General features: G+C 30.0%; 3 protein-coding genes across 6 annotated transcripts; 2 read left to right on the top strand and 1 right to left on the bottom strand.

The window, feature by feature from the left end:
* The first annotated feature begins 234 nt into the window (after positions 1-234).
* On the top strand, positions 235-3,070 carry LOC119661918 (deleted in azoospermia-like-A). Its single transcript, XM_038071432.1, has 2 exons — positions 235-292; positions 2,195-3,070. Exon 2 carries the CDS (start codon positions 2,247-2,249, stop codon positions 3,009-3,011), a length of 765 nt encoding a protein of 254 aa, XP_037927360.1. The 5' UTR covers positions 235-292; positions 2,195-2,246; the 3' UTR covers positions 3,012-3,070.
* Positions 3,071-5,770: 2,700 nt separating this feature from the next.
* Positions 5,771-7,157, bottom strand: LOC119689443. Of its 4 annotated transcripts, XM_038104276.1 has the most exons (5): positions 6,658-7,157; positions 6,479-6,603; positions 6,316-6,428; positions 5,958-6,147; positions 5,771-5,899 (listed from the first exon to the last, which is right to left on the bottom strand). In XM_038104276.1, exons 1-2 carry the CDS (start codon positions 7,062-7,064, stop codon positions 6,591-6,593), a joined length of 420 nt encoding a protein of 139 aa, XP_037960204.1. In that variant the 5' UTR covers positions 7,065-7,157; the 3' UTR covers positions 5,771-5,899; positions 5,958-6,147; positions 6,316-6,428; positions 6,479-6,590. The 4 variants fall into 4 exon arrangements, with proteins under 4 accessions (XP_037960204.1, XP_037960203.1, XP_037960201.1 ...); XM_038104275.1 differs by having other exon boundaries at positions 5,772-5,899; positions 5,958-6,117; positions 6,316-6,603; XM_038104273.1 differs by having other exon boundaries at positions 5,773-5,899; positions 6,316-6,603.
* Positions 7,158-20,871: 13,714 nt separating this feature from the next.
* Positions 20,872-21,932, top strand: LOC119687004. Its single transcript, XM_038101143.1, has 4 exons — positions 20,872-21,291; positions 21,355-21,509; positions 21,620-21,772; positions 21,839-21,932. The coding sequence occupies exons 1-3, from the start codon at positions 20,928-20,930 to the stop codon at positions 21,755-21,757; spliced, it is 657 nt and encodes a 218-aa protein (XP_037957071.1). The 5' UTR covers positions 20,872-20,927; the 3' UTR covers positions 21,758-21,772; positions 21,839-21,932.
* Positions 21,933-24,196: the final 2,264 nt, after the last annotated feature.

Below are 24,196 nucleotides of genomic sequence, written 5' to 3'. Positions count from 1 at the left end.
ACCTTTAATAATATCGATAAAATCACTAAGTTCTGAAGTGGAATGTACTTAAAACAGATTTTTTAGTAATTTTTCTTTGTGAAATTATTCCATAATGTTGCGATTATAAATATAAAGAATAGTTTCTTATTGAACATATCACATAAGGCGTAAATAGTTGGTGGCAGATGTCGCTCCTACTCCATTCTAGTACAAATTTAGCTTCTATTTTATCTGAGTTTGTTCTTTGCGCACAACGGCGTCGGTTCTTTAAACATTCGCTGAAACGTTCGGGTTGGTGAAAGTGAAATTGGTTAGTAATTTTTATTTTAATATAACAAATTAAAACGTGGATCATTTTAAATAAAAAGTCAAACAGAAATATAGTGCACGTCTGTATTCAGATACAGTTTACAAGTATTGAAATTGTGAAATAAGACTTCTATTTTATTTAATATATTTAGCATTTGTCAGAAGTTACTTTGTTTTTGCATTGTTGTTATGGAGTAGTATCTCGAGACCCCACTGCTACTTTAGAAATTTGCTTGGTCTATTTTCTTAGTGAACGCATATAATTTATACTCGTAATATTATTTATTATACACTATGTTAGTTGTAGTGTGTGTGAATTAATATGGCTGACTGTACTCGCGACCTGTGCTTCACACGGAACATCGATAAGGCGCATTACTTACAGGTTTTGTAGGTGTTTTTTTAATTTAATATATATATATATATATATATATATATATATATTATATAATATATATATATATATATATACAGTATTGAGAAAAAAAACTAAACAGTTTTGTATTTATTGTGTCTTGAATTAGAAGTGCATTAAACTAAAAATGGGTGAAAATTTGCAATTGGCTTTGATCTATTTTGTCATTTTACTGGAACATTCAAAATAATTTTTTTGTTTCATTTTGTGCTCAGCCATTGTATGGTCGCCTATCTCATAGGGTTTAGACCCTTTAATACTTTTTTAGTTTGCTGAGAAAATTATTTTTGTGTATAATTATTTTCTTCACATGTTCAATGTAAATTGATAAATTTTATATTGTTGGTCTGATAAATATTTTATTTACAGTGAAAGTTCGTGATTTTTTTTATATAAATAATTATATATAAAATAGTATATAATAATAATATATAATAATATTTATTTAATAATAAATAGTATATAAAAATTTACGAGATCTAACTTTTATCTTTAATATTTTCTTAATGATTATGCCATGGTTGCCAAACTGATAAATGCTTTATAGTAGTGCTATCCAGCTTCGTGTACATTGTCACAACATGTCTCTTCGTATATGGCCTGACCATCTTACATTATTTGTTTTTTATGATGACCTTAAGATAGGTTTGTGTATTTTTACGGACTTTTTAATTCATGTCAGAAAAATCCAAATTTTATTGTTTTGGTTTTACGAATTCCTATTGCTTAAATCTAGGATTTAGAATTTGTAGATAGAATAACTAGTAGAGGATATAGTTTTGAACTTTTATATATGATATCATTTTTGCAGTGTTTTCTGACCCGAAGTGGTGTTTATATGTAGATGGTCTTCTTCATTCTATTCTATGCGTTTGACGAGTATTCATCTTAGTTAAAAATATAATAAAGTAAAAATTTCCTGAAAGTGGTTTATGTGTTGATTCTACAGTTGTTAACATATAAGAGATAATAAATTTCATTTTGCAGTTTTATTTTAAAATAGTTAAAAGGTCTCTCATTATGCATTTTGTAGAGGTGATAATACTGAAATGGTATGTACTAAAACAAATCGCTCTCATAGTATTAATTTTCCTGATTACATGTATAATATAAAAAATTACAATTTAAGTATATAATTATGGATCATATGGATCAAATTGGTCGCAGTGCACAGGGGCCTTAGTTTAACCCGAAACCCCCAAACACCAATATGGTATAGCCTTGGGATTATTGTACACACTTAGAGTTATGGAATAATATTTAAAGAATTGGAAAGTTTTTTTTTTAAAGTAAGTAAGGGATAATACACTTAACATCAGTACATGTTGAAGAACAGCTTATTTATTACACTTCAGTAAGTGTATTATTTGCAAACTTTTCTGAAATAGAATTTTTACGATGTTACTATTAAAAAGATCCATGAAAATGAAAAAGTGTTTATCTCTCTTCGAATTTCAACTATAAATTAACAACATTTTTATCTTTTAGGCAATTTCAATTGAAGCACTAAAGCATAAATTGTAGAAAGTTTTTAATTTTCATGATGAATCCTCTATATACTACAAGACTGTATACGCCAATGCCTTGCGGTTTTCGTCAACATCGAGGACAGCATCACTATTCTGTAATTGTGCCAAACCGAATCTATGTGGGCGACTTAAAAGATGATATTGGATGTAGCGAGCTAATACAAATTTTTTCCGCTCATGGACGTATTAAAACGGTCAATCTTGTAACTAACGCAGAGGGATTTAGCAAAGGCTATGGTTTTGTAACTTTTGAAAATGCAGATGATGCAAAAAAAGTTCAAGCGTTTAAGAAAATTGTGTTAATTGGTAATAGAACACTTACTATTGCTAGTGCTTTTCGAAAGTGTCAATATTGTCAAAGTCATATTTCTCAGTCAACCTCGGCAGTAGAACATGCACGTTCAGGAGCACAATCTGTTGCTCAGACTCGCTCAACAGTAAACTCCATTGACTTGTATAATATTCCATTTGTGTCATATACCGGAAAAGGTGGTAATGCTGGTCAATTAGATTCAGACGCATATCCATCAGCGTTACCAACTGCTGGCGAGTTTGGAATGTTTGACCTACCAACAAGTGCATCAGATCCAATGTTTCCAACATCGGCTGCAACAAGACTTTATCCAATAAATTTGCGATACTCTCAAAATCCTGTAGAAAATATGTCAGCCGTGGTACAAGTCGAACCACCTGTGCTATCGAATCGCTATGTAATGACAGGCGTCATTCGTGGATATGGACATGAAAGTCACTACATAGTTCTACAGGCTGTATAACTTGACTAACTAACATTTTTTTAAATACGTATACGATGTAATTTGAGTTCGCCTGAAGATGTAAGGTTAATATTTTATATATATAATAAAGTATATCTTATTATAATTTATTATATACATATACTTATAATATATAAATATTATTATGTTTAAATAGCATTGAAGGCAAAATAAATAAATAAATAGAATTCATTATAATCAATTTTAAACGAGTTTTAACAGCAAATTTTTATTGCTCATATATTTTATTTATTAAATATTCTTTTTTTTTTTGATTTAGAAATTAAATATTTTTTTTTTTTTTTTAATCCCTTTTATTTTATTCAACATAAATTATTTACTGCAAAAAAAAATGATTTATTTGTCAAAAAAGTCCTGATTTTCCTTCTGTTGCCACCAAATGTCAAGTTTGTTCAACAACGTTGCGGCTGCAAGGATAAAATGGTTTTGTTGGTTTCACCGTCTTGAAATCTAACAATTTAAGTACCGCTCTCAGGACTTATAATAATTATTTGAAAAAAAAAGTGAATTACTTTAAGTAGAAAAGGAAAATAAATAAAATTTATTTATACTAGAAAATAATGAAAGCTTTAAGGTTTAAAACTCTTAACTCTTTACTCTGGGCTTCAAGTGGAAACATTTGTAAGTGTAAGGTTGGATAATTTTGAAAGAGCAAAACTATGGAATAATTTAAAGAGTGAGTGTTAGTGTTTTTTTTATTTTTTGCTTGTACCATGAACTATGTTCTGGTGCGGAATAAATAGTTTCCAATGTCGTTTCACTATCGGCACGAGCTATGTAGCAGTCTGCCGCGCTACGTCCCGCGCTCCCCAGAATGCAGTCACTCTCCGCATGACACAGGCATTCGATAAGCCTTTTTCAGTTCTTCCCTTCCCTTTTTTATGGTTTATTGCTCGGAGCACTCGGATTTTTGTGCTTAGTTGCTTATTTGTCGAGTTTTTTTTAATTGGCCTTAACTCAATTGGGATTTTACGCTTTCAATGTTGCAAATTTATCTTTTGACTTTCTTACTTAATTGCAGGCGGTTAAAGGACATAATAAAAATTATTGCACTGGGAGTGAGTTTTACAGCGACCAAGTTTTTGGCTGTCCTTTCTATTCAGTTTTTTTTTCATCTTGACTTCGTCTTCTTATTACTTGGTTCGCTTATTACTGAGTTAATTAAGTGAGTTATCCTCGATTAGGAACACAATTTTCACATAAATTCAGATTTCGCTTTTTGATAATTATACTTCAATTTATTGGCAAATTAATTATTATTATTATTATACTTTATTGACTTATAGTTTTATGGAAGTTTGGAAATTATTATGTCACATGATTCAACCACTTAACATTATATCTTAATTTAACGAAGTTTTAGTTCTCTTCTAAAGAAATATTTAAATTCACAGAAAACTTAATATATTAATATTAACATATTTTAATAATTATTAATTAATATAATAAATAATTATAAATAAAAAAAATAATAATATATAATAATAAAGTAATAGTTAATATTAATATAAGAGAAGAAATATTCGAGAGAAAAGTTCTTTGTAAGATCTTTGGCTCTCTACAAGTTGGCGAAGACTACCGCATGCACGACATTGACATAATTCATCGAATTAGCATCCACGGGTTTCACTGTCTTTATCATGCTAATGGGAATGAATGAAGACGGTCCAGCGAAAAACGTATTTGCAGTAGTAGTTGGAGGAAGAAGACGTAGATGTCGACCGTGTTTCTGGTGCAGTGTTTAAGTCAAGGGAGCAGTGACCGAACTTGATGTACGAAACTGAAGAAGGCGCAGAAGCGCCTGAAGAGATATGTTATGTCCAAACTAGTACCTAAATATAGTATTCAGTGTACATAAAGTATATTGAATTTTATAATAAATTTAAAAGGTGGTCTTAAATAACATTAATCTTCAGAGGTACTTTGTTTTACAGTATAGGTATATATGGTTCTTTTTAATAATTTATTGTTTTAATGACCAATATTTTTTTTAGTAATTTTAGTTTTTTAAGAAATTTTTTAATTACAACAAAATTTCGTTTATATTTTATACTCTACTCCCTGAGTATTCTTAACGTGTAGAAAAGTTAATGCATATTCAGTGTATATAAAATATCCGTAATTTTTAAGTTGAAAGTTGGACTCAAATGACACCGAGGTGCTTGAGGGGTAGATGCTGGTTTTTCTTTTGTATACATATTATTTTATTTACAATTGAAAGATCGATATGTGAAAATTAAACATTCATATATATACTTTATTCTTTAAAAAAAGTATACGGAACTATTAATATGAAAAACCCGTAAAAAATATCTTTACCATTTTTTTCTCCTGTAAGTTTGTAGTACTGCACGGGTTTGCCATGCGAGTCTTAAGTGCAATCTGTCACTGATGTGCAATTATAGTTGTGAGTGTTTTGCGTTGGCATAGAGCCATCGTTCGGCTCTATGTTTTTGACAAAAAAACTTCATATGTGACTTTTTTCTACACCCAATTATACCGTAGCTTAAATTAACACCTCGTGAAAGGCGTGCTAAGCCACAGGATTTATTTGATTCTTTAATAATTTTATATATATGGGTGAGACCAGAGAAATTTCTATGGAAAATATTGAATATATGTAATATTTAACAGTGTTGAATTATCGTATCATATTAGTAGTATAAGTAATAATTAGCTAAATAATAATTGATGCGAATTGATAATTCATTTATTGTTTTATTGCCAAATTTTATACGCATACATTTATTAAAAACTTTATAGACTTATTTAGTAAAAATCCAAAATTATAATTTTATGTACCGTAAAAAACTACCATAACAAAATAGACGAGCATTTGTCGATAATACAATCTTGAAGAGTAACACCTGTAGAATAAGAATTTTATTTTTAATTGTTTAATACGTCAATTTTTAATACATTTACTTATATTGTAGTCTCTATTATTTTTGTTCCGAAGTTTAAACTATTCCCACAGATTTTCCATGACCTCGAATTGTGAACTACTACTCGGAATGGAGCATTGTTAAGTGGCTTATCAAAAGTTTATTAACCTTCTTTTCAATATAAAATGTGTTCACAGCAACTTTGGTAAGAATATCTAATAGTTTAGTAACTTTAAAAAACTTAATTAATATTTTCATGAAGAATATATACATATGCATATACATACATAAGCAGCTACTAAGTAATGTTTAGCTCAATAAAATTATGAACATATTTTAACAAATAAATGATTATATGCTTATATATATTAATCATTATCGAGCTTTATTATACAAACCATAACTTCGAGCAGGAACTCAATATTTGTGTTTTCACACCGATATTATTGTTAGTAGTCGCACAAGTATTCTCTCCATTCCAGAAGTCACCGACTACATTCAAACCGTGGGCCTTCATGGTGTTGACAATATTATTGAATGTTGAATTTATAGAAACCTTACCTTTCGATGTGTTGGGACTACATAGAGAAAGTGAGTAATTTTATATTCACACCGATGTTATTGTTAGTAGTCGTATAAGTAATCTCTCCATTCCTGAAGTCAGCAACCACACTCAAACGGTGGGCCTTTGTGGTGATGAGAGTATTATTGAATGTTAAATTTATAAAAATGTTACCTACCGATTTGTGTTGTTGGAATTTGTTAGAATTCGTTCAGTTTCTTCACCATCAGTATTTCTTACACGACTGGTTCCAGCAACTATATGTACATCATTTCCATGAGCAGTGGTTGGTTGGGCTACAGTGTTACTTTGTGCATTCGATGGATGAGTTGTGTTGATACCTACGGTGTTCAGTGCTGCAATACGTAAGGCTTCACGTCTTTGAAAATTATTAAGGGAGCTTTGTATAAATTCACCAAGATGTATAATATTGGCTCGAATACTTTGCTCATCGCGTCCTTCATCAGCATTTAGCTCGACGGCTATTATATTATCATCTTCGCCTTCGTCTGCTTCATTGTCACTATCCTCCATTCTCGGTAATTTAATACGTTCTGGCATTTCTACGAACTGATTGTAAGGCATGATGACAAAGAGAAAGTTAATGAAAACTGCGAAAAGGTGCCGAAATAACGAGCAAAAAATTTAGAATTTAACTTTTTGTATATATTTTTTTTATCTAACAAAATATTATTTTTTTTAACAAGAAAATGTTTATATTTTGACAACTAAATTTAATACATTCAGAAAGTAGTCATGTTTTTTTCTGACAGAAATTTTTTTTTTTAAAAAAAGTTAAACTAACTTATTTTGCAACTGTAAAAAGTCGTTAAAAATGGCACTACAGCGATCCTTATACCCAAACCAGCATATTCACATAAGAATAACACAATTTATTACTTTTTATTAACGATTTTACAAAAACTTGACATTATATATATTTGCGAACTTCGTAGAATGTCAGGTCCACGAAAGTTGAAATATAACTTGCGAGTTCATATTTCAGTTCTAACTCATCTAAGTTTTGTATATAAGTGCTACGTATTAATAATGGCTTAGACTGCAGAAAGGTAGATGGTACATTTCAGAATCTCTGTCGAATTTTCTACTGGAACAGTCTGGTATCGATCCATAAGTCATCAAAATTAATTTGATTGTATTGAGAGAGAAAAAGTGGAAGGCTTAATAAACCAAATCACACTTCATTGTTACTTCCCATCTCTAACTGTTGTTGTGAAAATAAACTAATTAAAAATTTTTAAATTTTCTTAAATTATATATAAAAATTTAGCAAGAAAAATTTGCAAACTAAATAAGCTCAAAATAAACAAAAAAAAAAAACTTTTACTTTATTTGACTCTTAACAGATATAATTTTATTTCCTTGTTTGAGTTTGTTGACTGAATAGTAATTATACTTGTAATTTGTAAGCTCTGGACTTTGTACAGAAGGAGAATTTAACATGAACTACATAAACATCATCCTCAACCTCTCTATGAAATTTGACAACTATTTGTCTTCATCTTGACCGTTATCAGGGTAAACCAAAGAGGCCATAGTCTGATTGCCCTTTTCACATGTTTCGACGCGGCATTGACAGTGCACGGATACGCGCTCAACCAGTTGACTAATCATTGGATCACATCCAACACTAGTCACACCATCACAAGTACCAACACATTTCTCACAGCATCCATTACCAGTGATTATTGGTTCAGCTTCTTCAACGTTAACGTGAGTCATGGTAGTCGGTTCAGTCGATGAGGCAGCTACATCATTTGAATCATCATTCACACCTTCACTATCCTGGATACCAGCCTTAGTTTCTGGCAACACTAGATCACCACTTTTTTCCAGCGGAAGGCGTTCCGGGTAGTTAATTTCACCCCAACGAACAAAATGATAAAGCTTGTTGCGTAATTCGCTTTCACTTGATGTATCTGTTATATCAATACCAGGATCATTAGAACTTTCATTTGAGGCACCAGCATCTGGATCTGTTGCAGCTGCATCACCAGCTCCAGGAGGCTGAGGACGTACGGCCTGAATTTGCTCAGTACTGTGTTCATTTAAAAACGCTAATAACTCCTCTGTTTCTTCGAGATAAATTTGGATAGTTTCTAAACGAGACAGCTCTTCCGGATCCATTTTCACTAAGTAATTTTAAAATTTTTTGATTCAAAAATAAAATTGAAGAGAACACTTCTCGAAACTTACTTCTCAGAATATATTTTATAACTGAAAAATGTTAAATATATTTACGATTTACTTTAATATTCGTTTTTTCAAATTTTGACATACTTCGATTATTTTTCATTCGTATCGATAACTTTTTAGAATTTGTAAAAATATTTTTGTGTTGTGTTTTTCTATGACACATTATTTTTGACTGGTAAATTTAAAATTATCTTTATGAAACTGATGTATTGACTTTTCCAATAGGAACATCCAAGCAATTTTTGTTTCTCTAATGTTTATGGCCGTCGTCCACTTGCTTTTTTGCACCGCAAAGCTTTGAATGTGACGGGACGTGACTGTCAGCAGAATAAATATTGCTCCAACAGTGGTGGAAGTCTGTGGTTTATGGTTTTAGTCTGTAGTTTATAATAAAAATCCGTGGCTAATGCTTGGAATTCGGTGAGAAAGATATATTGAAACAATGCATTCTTTGTTTTGGCCACTCAAGCGTTCAAAAGAAATTGCAGTGACGAACAGAGTTAGAAAGGGATAAACATATAAAAATTGGATGCGTTCAAAACATTAGACATCACAACGTTATGTATATGGCATTGTTTTTGTGACGATTTATCTTGTCCGATATATGCGTACATATTCACATAAAGAAAATGCAAATCTTAATAGGCGCCAATTCTGACAATTATTGAGAGGCGCAAAAAGTCTCTTTACCGAATGCAAATTGAAATTTCTCTCTTTCTCTCATATTATTATTATTTATAAATAAAAAGTTTTCCCAAGTTTCTACCAATATTCAATATATATTTGTATACACATAATCTGCAGTTGGAGTTCCTGGAGTTGGCCAACATTCTCAAGAAAGGAGGCTTCGAAAATAGTAACAGAGTAAGCGCTGGGCAATAACCACGCATATGTGACGCACTTTTATCGTACTCTCCATGATCGTAAAGAAATTATTAAAAGGAAGTTTCATTATTCTAGCATTGTTTTCTAATCATTTATTTTTATTATTTGCAGCACTGTATTCCAGATAATGTGTTAAATAAAGTTTGTTTTCTGTGAAAGTCGAGCTTTGATTGTGCTTATTTTTATATGAGAGAAATAGGCACAAAGTTTACTGCTTTTATTTATTTCATTCCTATCAAACACACAGGTGAAGTTGGTTGTGCATTTCGCTTTGGTTTAAGTTCGCTTAAGTTCTTACGTTACGTACGGACTAACTGAGCCTTTAACATATTAATTGCGCAAAGACGTTAATTGAGATAGTGTAAACGCTAGAGTCGCTTAACGTGAACTACGAAAGTATTATTAGAAAGGACTTTGTATGTAGTGATGTTTAGAATTCTTATTAAATTTTTTTTTAAAAAATATTGAATCAAGTTCTCGTTGCATAAACTGCACTATAATTTTTTTGTTTGTATTTTGTTTTTTTAAATCTCACTGACGTTGACAGACAGCATTCATTTGTCTATTTCTCTATCTTTGTGTGTTCATTATTTTTGCTATGTTTTCAAATTTTCCTTGGAAAATCATGGAAGCATTTCCATGCTTTGTGCGCGCTTCGATTTGCTTTCAGATGTTCAGATGTGAGTTGTTTTTAAGTCCTTCCGGTTTTCACTTTGAAGAGACGTGAAATGATTGCGGCATTGTTGAACGCCTAATTGACAACATCTTCTCATGTCGTTGTCTAATTTTTCACCCCATGGCGCTGTGATGAAATTCTGTGCACTTTCTTTTTTCCGGTGTCATATTAGCTTCTGTTTTGACATTTGTTGCGAACAGGCCTGGGGCAAGTGTTTGCATTACTGCACGTGAATTTTAAGTAAAGACAAATATGTGAATTCCTTTGCGAAGGATGTTCCAACGATTTGAATTCAAAGAATGTAGACTTTAATTTTAAATTTAAAAATTTTTTTCAAAAAATTTTGTTTTTTAAAAAATTTATTTTTACAGCTAAAAACACTAACAGTGGAAAATTATTCAATAAAAATATTTTAGTATTGCATATGTTTGTTTTCTTATTTAGAAACTAATCCAAGGAAAGTAAGCAGTACTTATGACTAGTGTTTCATATAATATCAGCCTCGCTAAACCTGGGACAACAGGTCCCTGCCATTTCGTGGTAAATTATTATATGCATATTTATTTCTACTAATTTTAACAGATAATATAAACACAATTATTATCACATATGTAGTAATATTATTGGTTTAGTTGAGTGATTAAATTCTACGGTCAAGCGAATTATTGTGACCACATATATTGGATTGTGTTCTCATAGATTCAAAGTATATATCTGAGCTTGATTTTTTCGATAAATTGATTAGAGTAACTATTTTACTAAAGTGTTGAGTTATCTTTTAAGACAAATCTAATAACTTGTAATATATTTTCATCTTTCTTCATTTAAAAACTAGCATTGAGATCACATTTGGGGGTGTCATTAGTGACATAACAGGGTTCGTTGGTTATATTACACAAGGAAATACGTTGAATATTGCCTGTTTTTGATTCAGCTCAACTCCACAGTTGAATACTGAACGCTTACATAGGGATTTTGTAATGGCTTTATATAGAAGTCTATAATTTTTTAGAGAAAATTGGTAATGTCAGTCCATTAATTAACACTAAACATTTTTTTTCGATTGTAAATAGTGTTGGTTTCCTTTCAGATAAAGTGAGTTTTCGGTAACACATATATATGTTTCAGCGAATTCTTTATTCAGTATGATGAAATAGAAGTCTGACTCCTTCATGGGATGAAGCTACTACACTTCATGTTTCCATGTGTATTGAACAATCCAATTTCTATTTTAAAAGATATACTATCTAATTATACATTCGCGTCATAAATCAAACCGCGTTAACCTGTTGATTTTAGCTGTGTTAGTCATTTACGAGATCCTTTAACCAAAAAATTTCATGATTCAAAGTTGCATGATTAATCCGTGAAATAATAAATCCATTTTAAGTTATCTCAAAATAAAATCCAGATATAAAATATATATAAGATATTTTCAATCCACACTTTTCTCTAAAACCTAATCTGTAAAATTTCTACATAATGAATGAACAAGGCTTTTATAAAAATATTTTATCTGTCTCCATGAGACAGCGTAAGCTCTTGAGAACGTCGTCTACTATTGACGATTTTTCTTGTTGACAATTCATGAAAGCACTAAACGTTGCTCGAATAGATTGAATACTTTTCTTATAAATTTTACTGATTTTCACAAGCAACTCTGTGTTGTTTTTAATAGCGGCTGGCAAAACAATATTGGATAGAAGTATCAATTTTGGTGGGAATCTGGTCACTTTGCATTATAAAAAGATATGATTATTTTAATACTACTAAAAATGCTATAAGAATACTAAAACACTTAATATTTTTATACTATTAATACATTAATACTCATTACTCATTTCACGACCTCCTTTTAAAAAGCATTTCAGGACCTCTTTTTCCAGCTTTGCCAAAGGTTCAACTTAGTTTTCAAATCATTGAGTTCTAACGCGGTAACACAATGACCCAATAGGCGTAAGTGAGTGGTTATGATCGTCGGTACATTCTTCTATTTATTCTTCTTATACACTACGTATCAAAGTGGATTTACTTTTAGTGCTCAGGATCTCTTTTTCCAGCGTTGCCAAAGGTTCAGAAAACTAAGTCCTAAAATATATATTTGAACAATATTTTTGCTTTGACTTCGTTTAAATTTATTTTTCTGTCAATAATTTCATGAAAGTAAGCCCAATTCTATTGAAGTACGTACATATTACTGCTTTTGTTAAACTAAAAAATTTGTTAAATTAATAAAAAATTAAAACTATTAATTTTTTAATTAAATATTCTTTTCATTTGACTTAACAATTAGCTAAAATTCATAAATATAAAAATATTTGGCGATTAGATTTTTCTCGATTATTCCTTTAATTTCTTCTCTCTGCCATTCAATTATTTTCAAAAATTAGAATTTATCAAAAGCAATACAATTTGTACTTTGCTTTGCTTATCGTTTTTTTTGCTTTTTTGAATTTTTCGTTGAAAACACTTAAATGTCTACTTACTCATGCAAAAACAAGTTACTACAGTAAACTAGCAGCAAAGGGTTAAGTCTCAAAATAGTCGCATGCGAAAACACTGCCATTCACACCAGACCATAAATAATCGCACTACTAAATTTTGCGGTTCGCCAGAAAGTATGCTTGTTTTTTAAGTGGCGCCCTACACAATGTCGCTGTGTGAAGTTGCACATAACACACAACTTACTCGAGCACACATAATAATGGAGTAAAGAATGTGGAAAAAGAAAATTATGAGCTTTCCTCTTTACTTTACGTGATTAGAGAAAGAATGCAGCACAAATGCAAAGTGTAAGCATAAATAAAAGAGACAACGGCATAATGCATAAATAAATGCTAAACAAATGTTGCGCTACAGTCAGTATTTAAGGTCAGCCTCAATTTATATAACATATTAGAATATAACTTAATACTATACACATAATATAATATATTATTAATATTTTATTAACATCGAATCATCTTATTCATAATAATAAGACATAAAGACTTATCAAATATCTCTCTTTAAGCTTTTGTGTAAATAAATTCCATCAAATAATAATAAGTCCTTTATTATTTATATATCTGATAACACACGGAACGCGCAATTTTAATAACTCATAACACACTAAACATAACCTAAAGCTAGATGCATTCGAAAATAAGCAACATCAGTCATAAGTTACAGAATGATCAACGAAACCCATTACATCCATAAAAACTTACACGTTGTTGCTGCTTCAAATCCATCGATTATATATCCAACAGCCTATCATACTTTCAAAAATTTTTAATTGTCTTCTTTTTTTGGTATTAAGTATAATAGAATATATTTTTGTCTATCCAGTATTAGTAGCTCCCTTTTCCGTAATGTATGCGCTGGCAGCTTATGGCCAATATCATAGTAGTTACTTAAGTCACAACACCGATTTAACTATGAATAAAATCATTAACTTTGCTGACTTTGTTCATAGTGAAATTATTTTTGGGACATAAGTCACGACTGTGAACTCAATCCTTATTATAAAATTTTTTCAAGGTATTTAATGCAATAGCAATGATGTCTAATTACTGCCCGCAATCTGTTTTCACATAACTCAATTCAAAATTTAAGATATGTATTATTGTAGTTATGTTTAAACAATTTAAATTTACTAGAATCTAAATGGCTTAAGAAAGTTTCTTCCATTTATACATATGTTTTTTGATGCCGGTGAATTTCTTTCGATAATCCTTTGCATATATTTTCATAGGATTCAAATCCTTTTTATTACTTATAAGACTATTGTTCCGCCGAGATTATTATTATACATAATATCCTTGTCCAACTGATTTAGTTTTTGTAAACAGTTCCTTACTAACATAACTTGGACTCTACTTCGAAAGAGCTACAGTTTTTCGATCGTGAAAATCTCACTGGGCAGACTTAAGAACGAAGTGGCTCATTGATCACTTATGCCGAAAAATTTGTTATCTCTTTTATGATGAAGCTTAGAAAATACGGCAAAACTCGTTCGTTTCATCATCTATAATACTGTACAAAGACGAAAAAACTGATTAATGAATACGAGGTAGAGGAAATCATCCTGCTCTGTCTGATACTCACTAGAGACTGTTTAACCATTTTAGGGTTTCCGTACTACCAGTGTCGATCCATTATTGCAATTTTAAGAATTTAAGATATTAAATTTTTTTTTAGAATCACAAAGTACTGTTTTAGTTGAAAATAAATATTTTTCAAAAAGGTGATTTATTCCAACAATTGTTCTATCACATTGAGTCTACGATTTTTGTCATTTATGTTTATATTATTTTATTATATTTTGTTGTATACCTTTTATAAAAAATGTATAAAATGTTTACTAAATTGGTCAAAACGTCTGTAATGCAGTAAGGAAAAGGTCGTACACCGCATAAAATATATGTATGAATTTTTTTCTCTTAATACTGTCTGTCCGTCCGTTTGTCTGTTGCAGTTCAAGCTACCTATTAGTTTTTGAGCTATTAAAATAAAACTTTGCACATATATAATACTTTTCGGGCATGGATCTTGATCATAAGTCAGATAAGCGGAAATCGGACTGCAATGCCCTTTATTTGCTATATAAACTGAACAATCGGATTTGAGTTCCCTCTGCTTTCAATAAATATATTTGAAAAATTCGGTACACCATGTACTTATATTTATATGAAATAATATACCAAATTTCTTTCATATCATTTTAGATTTGGATGTGGTATTGATCCAAATTAATATTTAAGATTTATTCCTTCTGTATTAAGTGTACTGCCATCAGAGCTGTGCAATAATGATTACATTTGTAATTAGATTACACTCAATTATAAATTACTGAGTAATTTAATTGATAATTGAATTTCCAGATTATATGTGTAATTTAATTGAAAACCTCAATTACGAATTACAGTATAATCTTAATTTGTAATTTAGTTTCTGAATTACAGTCATAATTGAAATTGAAAAACCAAATTTCAAATTACATGTAATTTGCAAAAATAATCTAGAGAAGAAGAAGCATTGAAACTTCTGAGAGATGATAAACGAATTGAAACTATGGTTTTATTTTGGGTTGTAAGTGGCCCGCATTTTGTTTGCGCCTTCATTCATACCCAGTAGTCCGTTTGGTAAGCACATGAAAAAGGTATGCATGACATCATGTTTACAAAAGAATGTGAGAAGTCATCATACTAAAAGAATGTACTGGTAATGTATCATGTCATGCGGCTAGCGAAAAAAAAACCCTTACTCTTCGTGAAATTAACCGAACGACAGATATTTTTTGTCATATTTGTTGTTGTTGTATTCCTTCCTGTACAATTATTCGAGCATGCTCAGTATTCGTGTGCATTTAAGTGCGGTGCGTTTAATTTTTCGGTGCGGATCGATTTTGTGAATTTTTGGTGTATTGCTAAATTTATTAAATTTAATAAATTAATAAACGAATATTATTTAACAAAAGAAATTTATAATATATTGTGAATTTGTGTTTAACAATATTAATTATTGTTTTTCCTTCGGAATTCCAGTGTAAGTTGAAATTTAAATTGAAAACATTTTTTTTGATTGCGCTTTATATACCTGGCGTGTTTTTTAAAAACTATATTTATTATTTCTGTTTCAGTCTACAGTTCTGTTGCTGTTTCCAGTTTATTTACTGGAATATTTATTTTAAATGCTTTAAGGGTCAAAAAACCCTTTCATTGCATCATCTTATAACTAACTTAAAAACTAACAAAAAAGAGATAAAAAAGAGATATTATTTACTTAATATATAACAATTTACAAATTATTAGATGATAAAGCAAAGGCAAGAGATTGAATTAAAAAAAAATATTAAATTAAAAATTAAATTATATTAAAGAATACAAAAAAAAAATTTTTTAAATTTAAGATTAAAAATTTAAAAATTTAGAATAGAAAAATAAACATTACAAGCAGAAAGTTAAAAAATGACAATTAAAGAAAATTATCAATTAAAAAATAGAAATAATTGACAGAACGGGTGGTGTCAATATAATTCATTAATTAGCAGTTTTTTAAAAGCTCCTACTCTTGTTGTGTTTCTGGTTTCACATGAGAGCGAATTCCATACTCTGACAGAGTGGATAAAGAAAAAACTTGTTGTGGAAATAAAGTTAAACCTTGGAATAATAAATAGAAGAGATCTATTAGATCGTGTTCGTTTCAGACAATTGAAAAGGTATTCAGGTGATTTAGCATTAACCAATTTAAACAAAAACAGACAGACACGAATCTTAATAAACTGTTCAATGTCACAACCTAAGATTGCATTCCTGTAATTACCCAGGTGATCAAATCTTCTGAGACCGTAAACATATCGTGTCATGGAATTGGTTAGACTTCTTAACTTAGTAAGAGACACCGCGTCTAATTTGGAATAAACTAACGAGGAAAACATAATAATAGGAATTATTAACTGTTTTACCAACAAGCAGCGAGTAGCAACAGGGGTAAATCTCGCTGATAGATTAAGACATCTGAGGCAAGTGTATACTTTCCTAACAACTTGATTGATGTGGTCACAAGCATGTAAGTTAGTATTTAGATGGAAACCTAAACACTTTACAGAAGTATTGTATTCAATAAAGGATTGCCCAATAGACGCTTGAGGCAAACTATTTACATCCAGTTTTAACCTACTTATTGGCAAAATAGTTGTTTTTTTGGCATTAAGTAGCATGTTATTTTCAACGGCCCAAGTGTTAATATTATTTAAATCAACATTTATCTTTTGAATTAGATTACCAATAGTGGTGAAATCACAAGAAATGTACATTTGGATGTCATCAGCATACCCATGCAATTTAGTATACTTACAAATTGAAAAGACATCATTTATATAAATTGAAAACAAAAGGGGACCCAGGATTGACCCTTGAGGAACTCCAGTGTGAAGATTTTTAAAAGTCGAGAACTCATTCGATACCACAACAGACTGCGACCTTCCACTTAAATAGCTAAAGATAAATTTTGCCGCCGACTTAGAAAATAAGAAGGAGTTGACAAGTTTCTTGCAAAGCAAAGAATGATCAACGCGGTCAAAAGCCTTGGAGAAATCAAGTAGACATAGATATGTAATCAAGTTTTGATCATAGCTGATTCGAACATCCTCAAGTACTTTCAACATAGCAGTCGTGCAGCTATGACCTTTTCTAAACCCAGATTGCAAAGGGGAAAGAAGCTGAAAACGATCTAGGTGACAACGAATAGCGTTAGCCATGATATTTTCACACACCTTCGAGAGCGAGGAAAGAATGCTAATTGGGCGAAAGTCAGAGCATAGGGATGCATTTGACTTTTTTTCAATTGGAATAATTTTTGCAAGCTTCCATGTATTAGGAAATGTTGAAGAAGCAAAATAGTGATTTATTATATGTGTCAGAGGAGAAATAATTGACTGAAGAGTGAGTTTTAAGAACTTCAAAGGAATTTTATCAATACCAATTGCATTTGATTTAATTTTCATTACACTATTGAAAAGTACTTCTTCACTAACACACTCGAAACTAAATATACTCTCAGAGCCGGCATGTTCAAGACAAGGGAAAGCAGGATTGACGCTCAATCTACTACCAACAGACGAAACAAAATAATCATTTAGGTTATTGGGATCTAAGGAGCACACAGCTGTGGAGTTTTTTATAATTCCTAAAGATTTAATATTATCCCAGAGAGATTTTGTTTGCTGACGACCTCCAAGTTTGGATTTAAAGAACATTAATTTGGCTTTATAAATAGCCGCAGAAGCTAAATTCCTAGCCACTTTAAATCGCATCCAATTGAGTGCCGTGGGATATTTCTTCCAAACAGCATATTTTTTATTTCTATAGTTAATTTTTCGTTTAATATAAGGCTTAAACCAAGGACAAGACGAATTTTTTGCACATACTGTACGATACGGCACAAAACGATGTAAAAAATCTGACAATATGTTATTAAAGACTCCCAATTTTTCATCTACTGATGCACTAAACCAACAACTACTCCAGTCAACAGAATTCAGTTCACTGAACAATCTCCGAGTATCAATAGACTTGAAGTCCCAAAAAGAGAATTGTGTAGGAGTAAATGTTTTAGTCGCATTATAATCAAAAGTCACAAATAATAAGTCATGGTCAGACACAAACGAAATCTGCTCGAAAAACAAAACTTTACTCAAGTCAGAGACAGCAACTAAATCAAGAAGACTAGGTCGTACATTGTTGCTAAACCTAGTAGGCATGGAGTTATTTACAACACTTAAACCCGTCATAGTCATAAGGTCATTTAATTTAGCTGCTTTAGCAGAATTTAATAGGAAATCAATATTGAAATCGCCGAATACTGCAAGAAAATCAAACTTAACGGCAATAGGTAGAAGAGAATCAAAGAGAGGATCGCAGAAAAATATTTTGTTAGGCACAAGTAACTAAAATTTTGTAGTTGCCAGCAAGTACACGCACGCTAATGTGTTCAATTTCAGTTTCCATTGAGACAGACACTAATTGACCTTTTAAATGTGACTTACAGAAAATAGCCACTCCGCCACCTAATCTATGTTTCCTGTCATGTCTAAATAAATCAAAACCGTTCAAGGAAAAAAAAAACGCTGCTTATGTTATGATCAAACCAAGTCTCGGAAACACAAATGACATCAACTTTGGAGCCTTCAAAAACACTTCTAACATAATCTAATTTAAGGCCAGAGAGGCTTCTTGCATTAAAATGAACCATATTAACACCACACCGTTGACTCGAAAAAATATTGATAAGTGTTTTGTGATCCTGCATATTTAGTAGTTAATATTTTCAGCTTCCTGTCTAGTTCTGCGTTGTAAGATCTTACATATCACATTCCTAGAGTCGTGATCAGTGGAAAGATCATGGAGATTCAGCAACTTTTTAGCTTTAACACAATTAATGCATTTGACAATATCGCTTTTGCACTCCTTATGTGAATGCCCCACTTCACTGCATTTAGCACAAACATGGTCATTTTCTTTGCATACACTCGCCTTATGGTTAAAGCCCCAGCACTTATAGCACCTCATTACGTTTAAACTTTCATATATTATGTATCTATCCCATTTGATGTTGATTCGACGTTCTTTCATAAATTGCTTAAAAGCTTTGCCATCTATTTCAACAATCGCATTAAATGTTTTTTTATTTTTATAAGACTCATAAACTTTTAACACTTTAATATGTTGAACTATAATATTATTCTGATTTTTTATGGCAAGTACTAGGTCCTCATTTTCTAGCTTTTCACTAATACCCGAGATGAATAATTTGGGGTATCGAAGCGCAGGTGTTTCGATTATATATTGGTCACTTAATTTTTTTTAATGTCATTTGCAAGAATTTCACGTTCCTTTGAAGTAACACATTTAATAGTAACCCTGCCATCATTTTTAGCTCGAAAACCATTAACCTTCATGTTAAGTTCAGACGGATTAATTTTCATTTTTAAGTCTTTTTTAGTGTCATCACCTAACTGTTTCCTTATAGGTTTCACTGTAATAGGTACAGTAGATGTATTACTCGATTTAAGTTTTTCTGCATAAGATTCTTTCTTATCTTCACTTTTATTAAATTTTTTTAATAATTCAGAACACAATAATTTATTATCTTTTTTTAAATTATTCGACAAATTTAACATTTTTTCTTCAAGTGCCGTAAATTTATTTACGTATGCTTCTTGAACTTTCTTCAGAGCATTGATTCTATCAGAGTATTTAGCCTCGATAGATTTTAATAAACACTTAAGTTCATTTTCATTAACTTTCAATGCGTCTTTAAATTCATTTTTATATTCTTTAAGATAATTATTATTTTTTCCCACATTTTCATTTATTTCCCTAAGTGCAAAATCAACATTGTGAACATATTGCACACAGTCTTCGCACTTGAAATGAATCATAGGATTATTTAAGCAATTAATATTAAATTGCTCTACACCAGAACATTTGGTAGCTGTGTGATATGCCTTGCCGCACACACCTGAACATATTAACCCAGTTTCACCGCGGATACCTCCACGACACTTGTGACACTCTTTCATATTAACAGTATTAGACTATTACACAATTAACAGTATTACACAATTACACAATATGAAATTTTTAAAAAAATGTGTGACAGATTAATTGTTTTACAACACTATACGCACTTAAGAATTTAATGCTGTCTCTATCAGCTGTTTACATGTGTGAAAAAAACAACACACAGAATTAACCGCGTTTTTATATTGAACTTTAGAAATTAATCTGTTGTCCCTGTCAGCTGTTTGAGTATTTTTATAAAGTTTTGCAAAGAGAAAATCAACGAAAATTGAAATAACGCGCACTATTTTCAATTTAATGTTTTATGTAGTTACTTTTTAGTTTGTTTTATTATTAAATAATAATTGTGTTTTTGTGTCAATAGCAAAACAATTCCCAAAAAAATACGTGTTATCTACTTGTTTTAAACTGCAATTTAAAATTCACCAAGACCGGCTTAAAAATACGTCCGTTCACTAGGACTAATAGTTGTTGTATAATAATTGTTATTATTTAATTATTTGTTTATATTTTAATTTAAGTTGTTAGTTATTATTTTTCATTCCGTTTTCGTGTTTTTTTTCAACAGTAGTTTATATATTTGGTGGTTTCCTAATTATTTAAATGGAAGGTTTTTCAAAAAGAAATGTTAGACGGTTATGTGCAAAAAAGAAAAGAGAACTGTTAGCATTACGCAATGTATCAGAAAACATTGATCCCAGTGTTAGTAATAGTAGTAGCTTAACGCAAGATGCAATTCAGGAGAATTTAGAATATTGCGATGATACAGGGAATACTAATAATACAATATCTGACATCAATGTAGGATTTGAACCCAAACATACAAAAATGGCTGAATATAATATTGAAAGTGAATTTAATATAAATAAATTAACATTGGAAGAACGATTAACCAGAATTAAAGAATCTGTGGGAAAAATTTCTCAAAATCAGGACGCGATACTCAAGGAGTTGAAATTAGTAAAAGGTAACATTACTAACATTACTAAATAAAATAAAATTATTTATGAGAATCCCTTTTTTTTTACAGAAAGTAACATTGACGTTATAGTAAAATTCCACACACTCATGAACATGATGGAAAAGAGAAGCGATACAGCAGTTTCTGATAACTGCTTTCCCATCAAGACGTTTGAAGAATTGGGGAATATGGACGCACTTTGTGCAACTAAAAGTGCTCAATATGTAAGTTTAATTTCATACAATCAAAAACTAAATATACAAAATTTTTGATTAAATTTTAATTGAATTACTTCGTTCGATTTATAAATTTTTTTCTTTTTGAAACCATTTAGGCTAAATTAATAAAATCCATTATTCAACCGGAGGGAATAAAAAAAAACTTACATCGAATCATCGATCGAACGTTAGTTCTGGAGTTAAATTATGATGGAATGGCACCAAAAAAGCATTTAAGGAATTTAAATTCTTAAATGCTTCAATATTCGGTATAAAAAAATTGATGTATATATATAAATAAATAAATAAAACTAAAAACTTATTTTTCTTTACAGAAGCCTTGCAAAAAGATGGCTATACAGAAAAGGAGTATATTTCGGATATACGAATAGCCATAAAGAATGTTAAAGGAAAGCACAGAATGGAAGAAAGCAGCAAATAATTTTTATTTATTTATATAATATTTATAATAATAAAAAAACAAATAAAAAAAACAAAAAAAAAATTAAAATCTATAATTATAATATCAATAAATATTGCTTTTGTAATTTTTATTTATTTATATTAAAAAAAAATTTATATTTATATAAAAAAAAAATTAAAACAAAAAAAATTATAATTTATAATATTGTAATTTTTATTTATTTATATTAAAGAAAAAATTAAAACAAAAAAAATTAATAATACTTATATTTAAAAAAAAATTTAAACCAAAAAAATTTATAATCTATTGTTTTTGTAATGTTTATTTATTTTTCTAATAAATTAAAACAAAAAAATATATTGTTTTTTAATTTTTTTTTATAAAAATTTATTTTAGAATAAATATATATAAAATGCAAGAGCATGCATTTAACATCCTTACAACCTACTGACTTCGTAAGCTACAAAAGAAGGTGACCACCTTCTTTGGAAGCAGGTCGTAAGGCTGAAAATGATCACCTCATATTTTGCGTGCACAAGCATCGCCCATGACGATTTAGTTTACTTTGTCATGCTTACAACATGCTTCCATCGTAAAGTGCATTTGGATTCGTAAACGAAGTTTTACGAATGTCAATTCCGTATTTCGTGCCGCATACCTTTTGCACTTTACCAAGTCATGCATGATTTCGGCGGCCAACTACTAATTAAAGTCATGGGAATTCGGAAAGGAACTCGTCATGATGACCGGCGAAAAGTAAGCATGATGTAAGGGAAGATAGCAGCATGACGGTCCCTACTGGGTAGTATTTTGTTGGGTTGCTTGTTTTTGTTTTTTACATTTGGTGTGTAGAAGTGTTCCATTAGAACTTCAAAGCAGATCAAGAGGCAGAAAAATTTTTTCTTTTGTACGCAAATCGAAATCTGAATATGTTGCATTGTTGCTTTTTTTTCATGAAGTTGTGAATTTAATATTGCTGTTTTTTTTTTGTATTTCTGTCTTGTGCAGTGATCGAAAGTATGTATTTAGAAATGTGTATACTTGTTTCATTTGTTCGGTTGCGTGTGTACTTTTCTATGCTTTTGCTCTATGATATTTGTTTGTTTTGCTTGTATGTTTTTTTGTTTTGGATTGTAGTTTTTTTTTATGAAATTTAGGAAGGTGTCTATTTCGCATGTTTTTATTATTTCTTTTGTTTTAAGCGCTGATATGCATGTGTGTCAGAATGTGTATACATTTTGTTGTTTTTTTTTTGTTTAATTGATTGAACATTTGACTATGAGTTGCGCGTAAATTTTTTAAAGCAAATTTGAAAAGATCGTTGTTTTTGTGCATCAAATAAATATATGCAAATTTGTAAGCAGTATATGTATGTGTGTATAATGTGTATGCAAATAATATAATTTTATATGTAATGAGATTATGCCTACATTTATGTTTTAAGAATTATTTTTATTGCTCAATACGATTTAAAAATTATAATAACAACAATGAGTAGTAATATGGTAATATCTAGTTTAAGAATAAAATTTTTGGACAAAGTCTTATGCTGGATGTATATTTGGTTTTGTATGTGCAATAATTTTTTATTGAATATTTATTAAATGGTTAATTGCGTACAATGTTTAATTTTTCCCTGTTATATACGTATATGTGTATTTTTATATTTCTGAATATAATCAATAATTTTAATAACTAATTTTTATTAATATCGTCTAGTGATAATATGCATGTATATATAAAATTTTTAAAATTATATATTTCAATATTTTGTAGCAATGTGATAACAAGACCAAATATACTTTAAAAATTTGAATTTCAATTTAGTTTGAATTTATTTGTTATAAATATTTGAGAAAAAAATTATCATGGAAAGCTGAGTAATGAGCATGCATTTAAGGGTGGTTTTGCGCAATTTTATTTTTTTGTTTTTTGTTTTAAGCGAATGTGTAAACATTTTGTTGTTTCTTTTTTGGTTTGACGATTCTACATTTGCTTATGCGAAGCGTGTGCATTTTTTTTAGCAAATTTGGCAAGATCGTTGTTTTTGTAAGCAGTATATGTGTGTACAACGTGTATGCAAATATAAGTACAAGTTTATCTTTATGCCTACATTTGTTTTTTTAAGCGATAATGTGCATATTGATACACATATAATCTGGAAATTCAATTATCAATTATAATTACTCTGTAATTGTAATTTAATTTGTAATTTAATTGATTTTGCACAGCTCTGACTGCCATCCACACCAAAAGCTCTTCCAACTTC

This window comes from Teleopsis dalmanni, chromosome X, assembly GCF_002237135.1.
Source record: "Teleopsis dalmanni isolate 2A chromosome X, ASM223713v2, whole genome shotgun sequence".
NCBI lineage: Eukaryota > Metazoa > Arthropoda > Insecta > Diptera > Diopsidae > Teleopsis > Teleopsis dalmanni.
The sequence above is the reverse complement of the archived record's forward strand: the minus strand, read 5'-3'. Positions and strand labels throughout refer to the sequence as shown.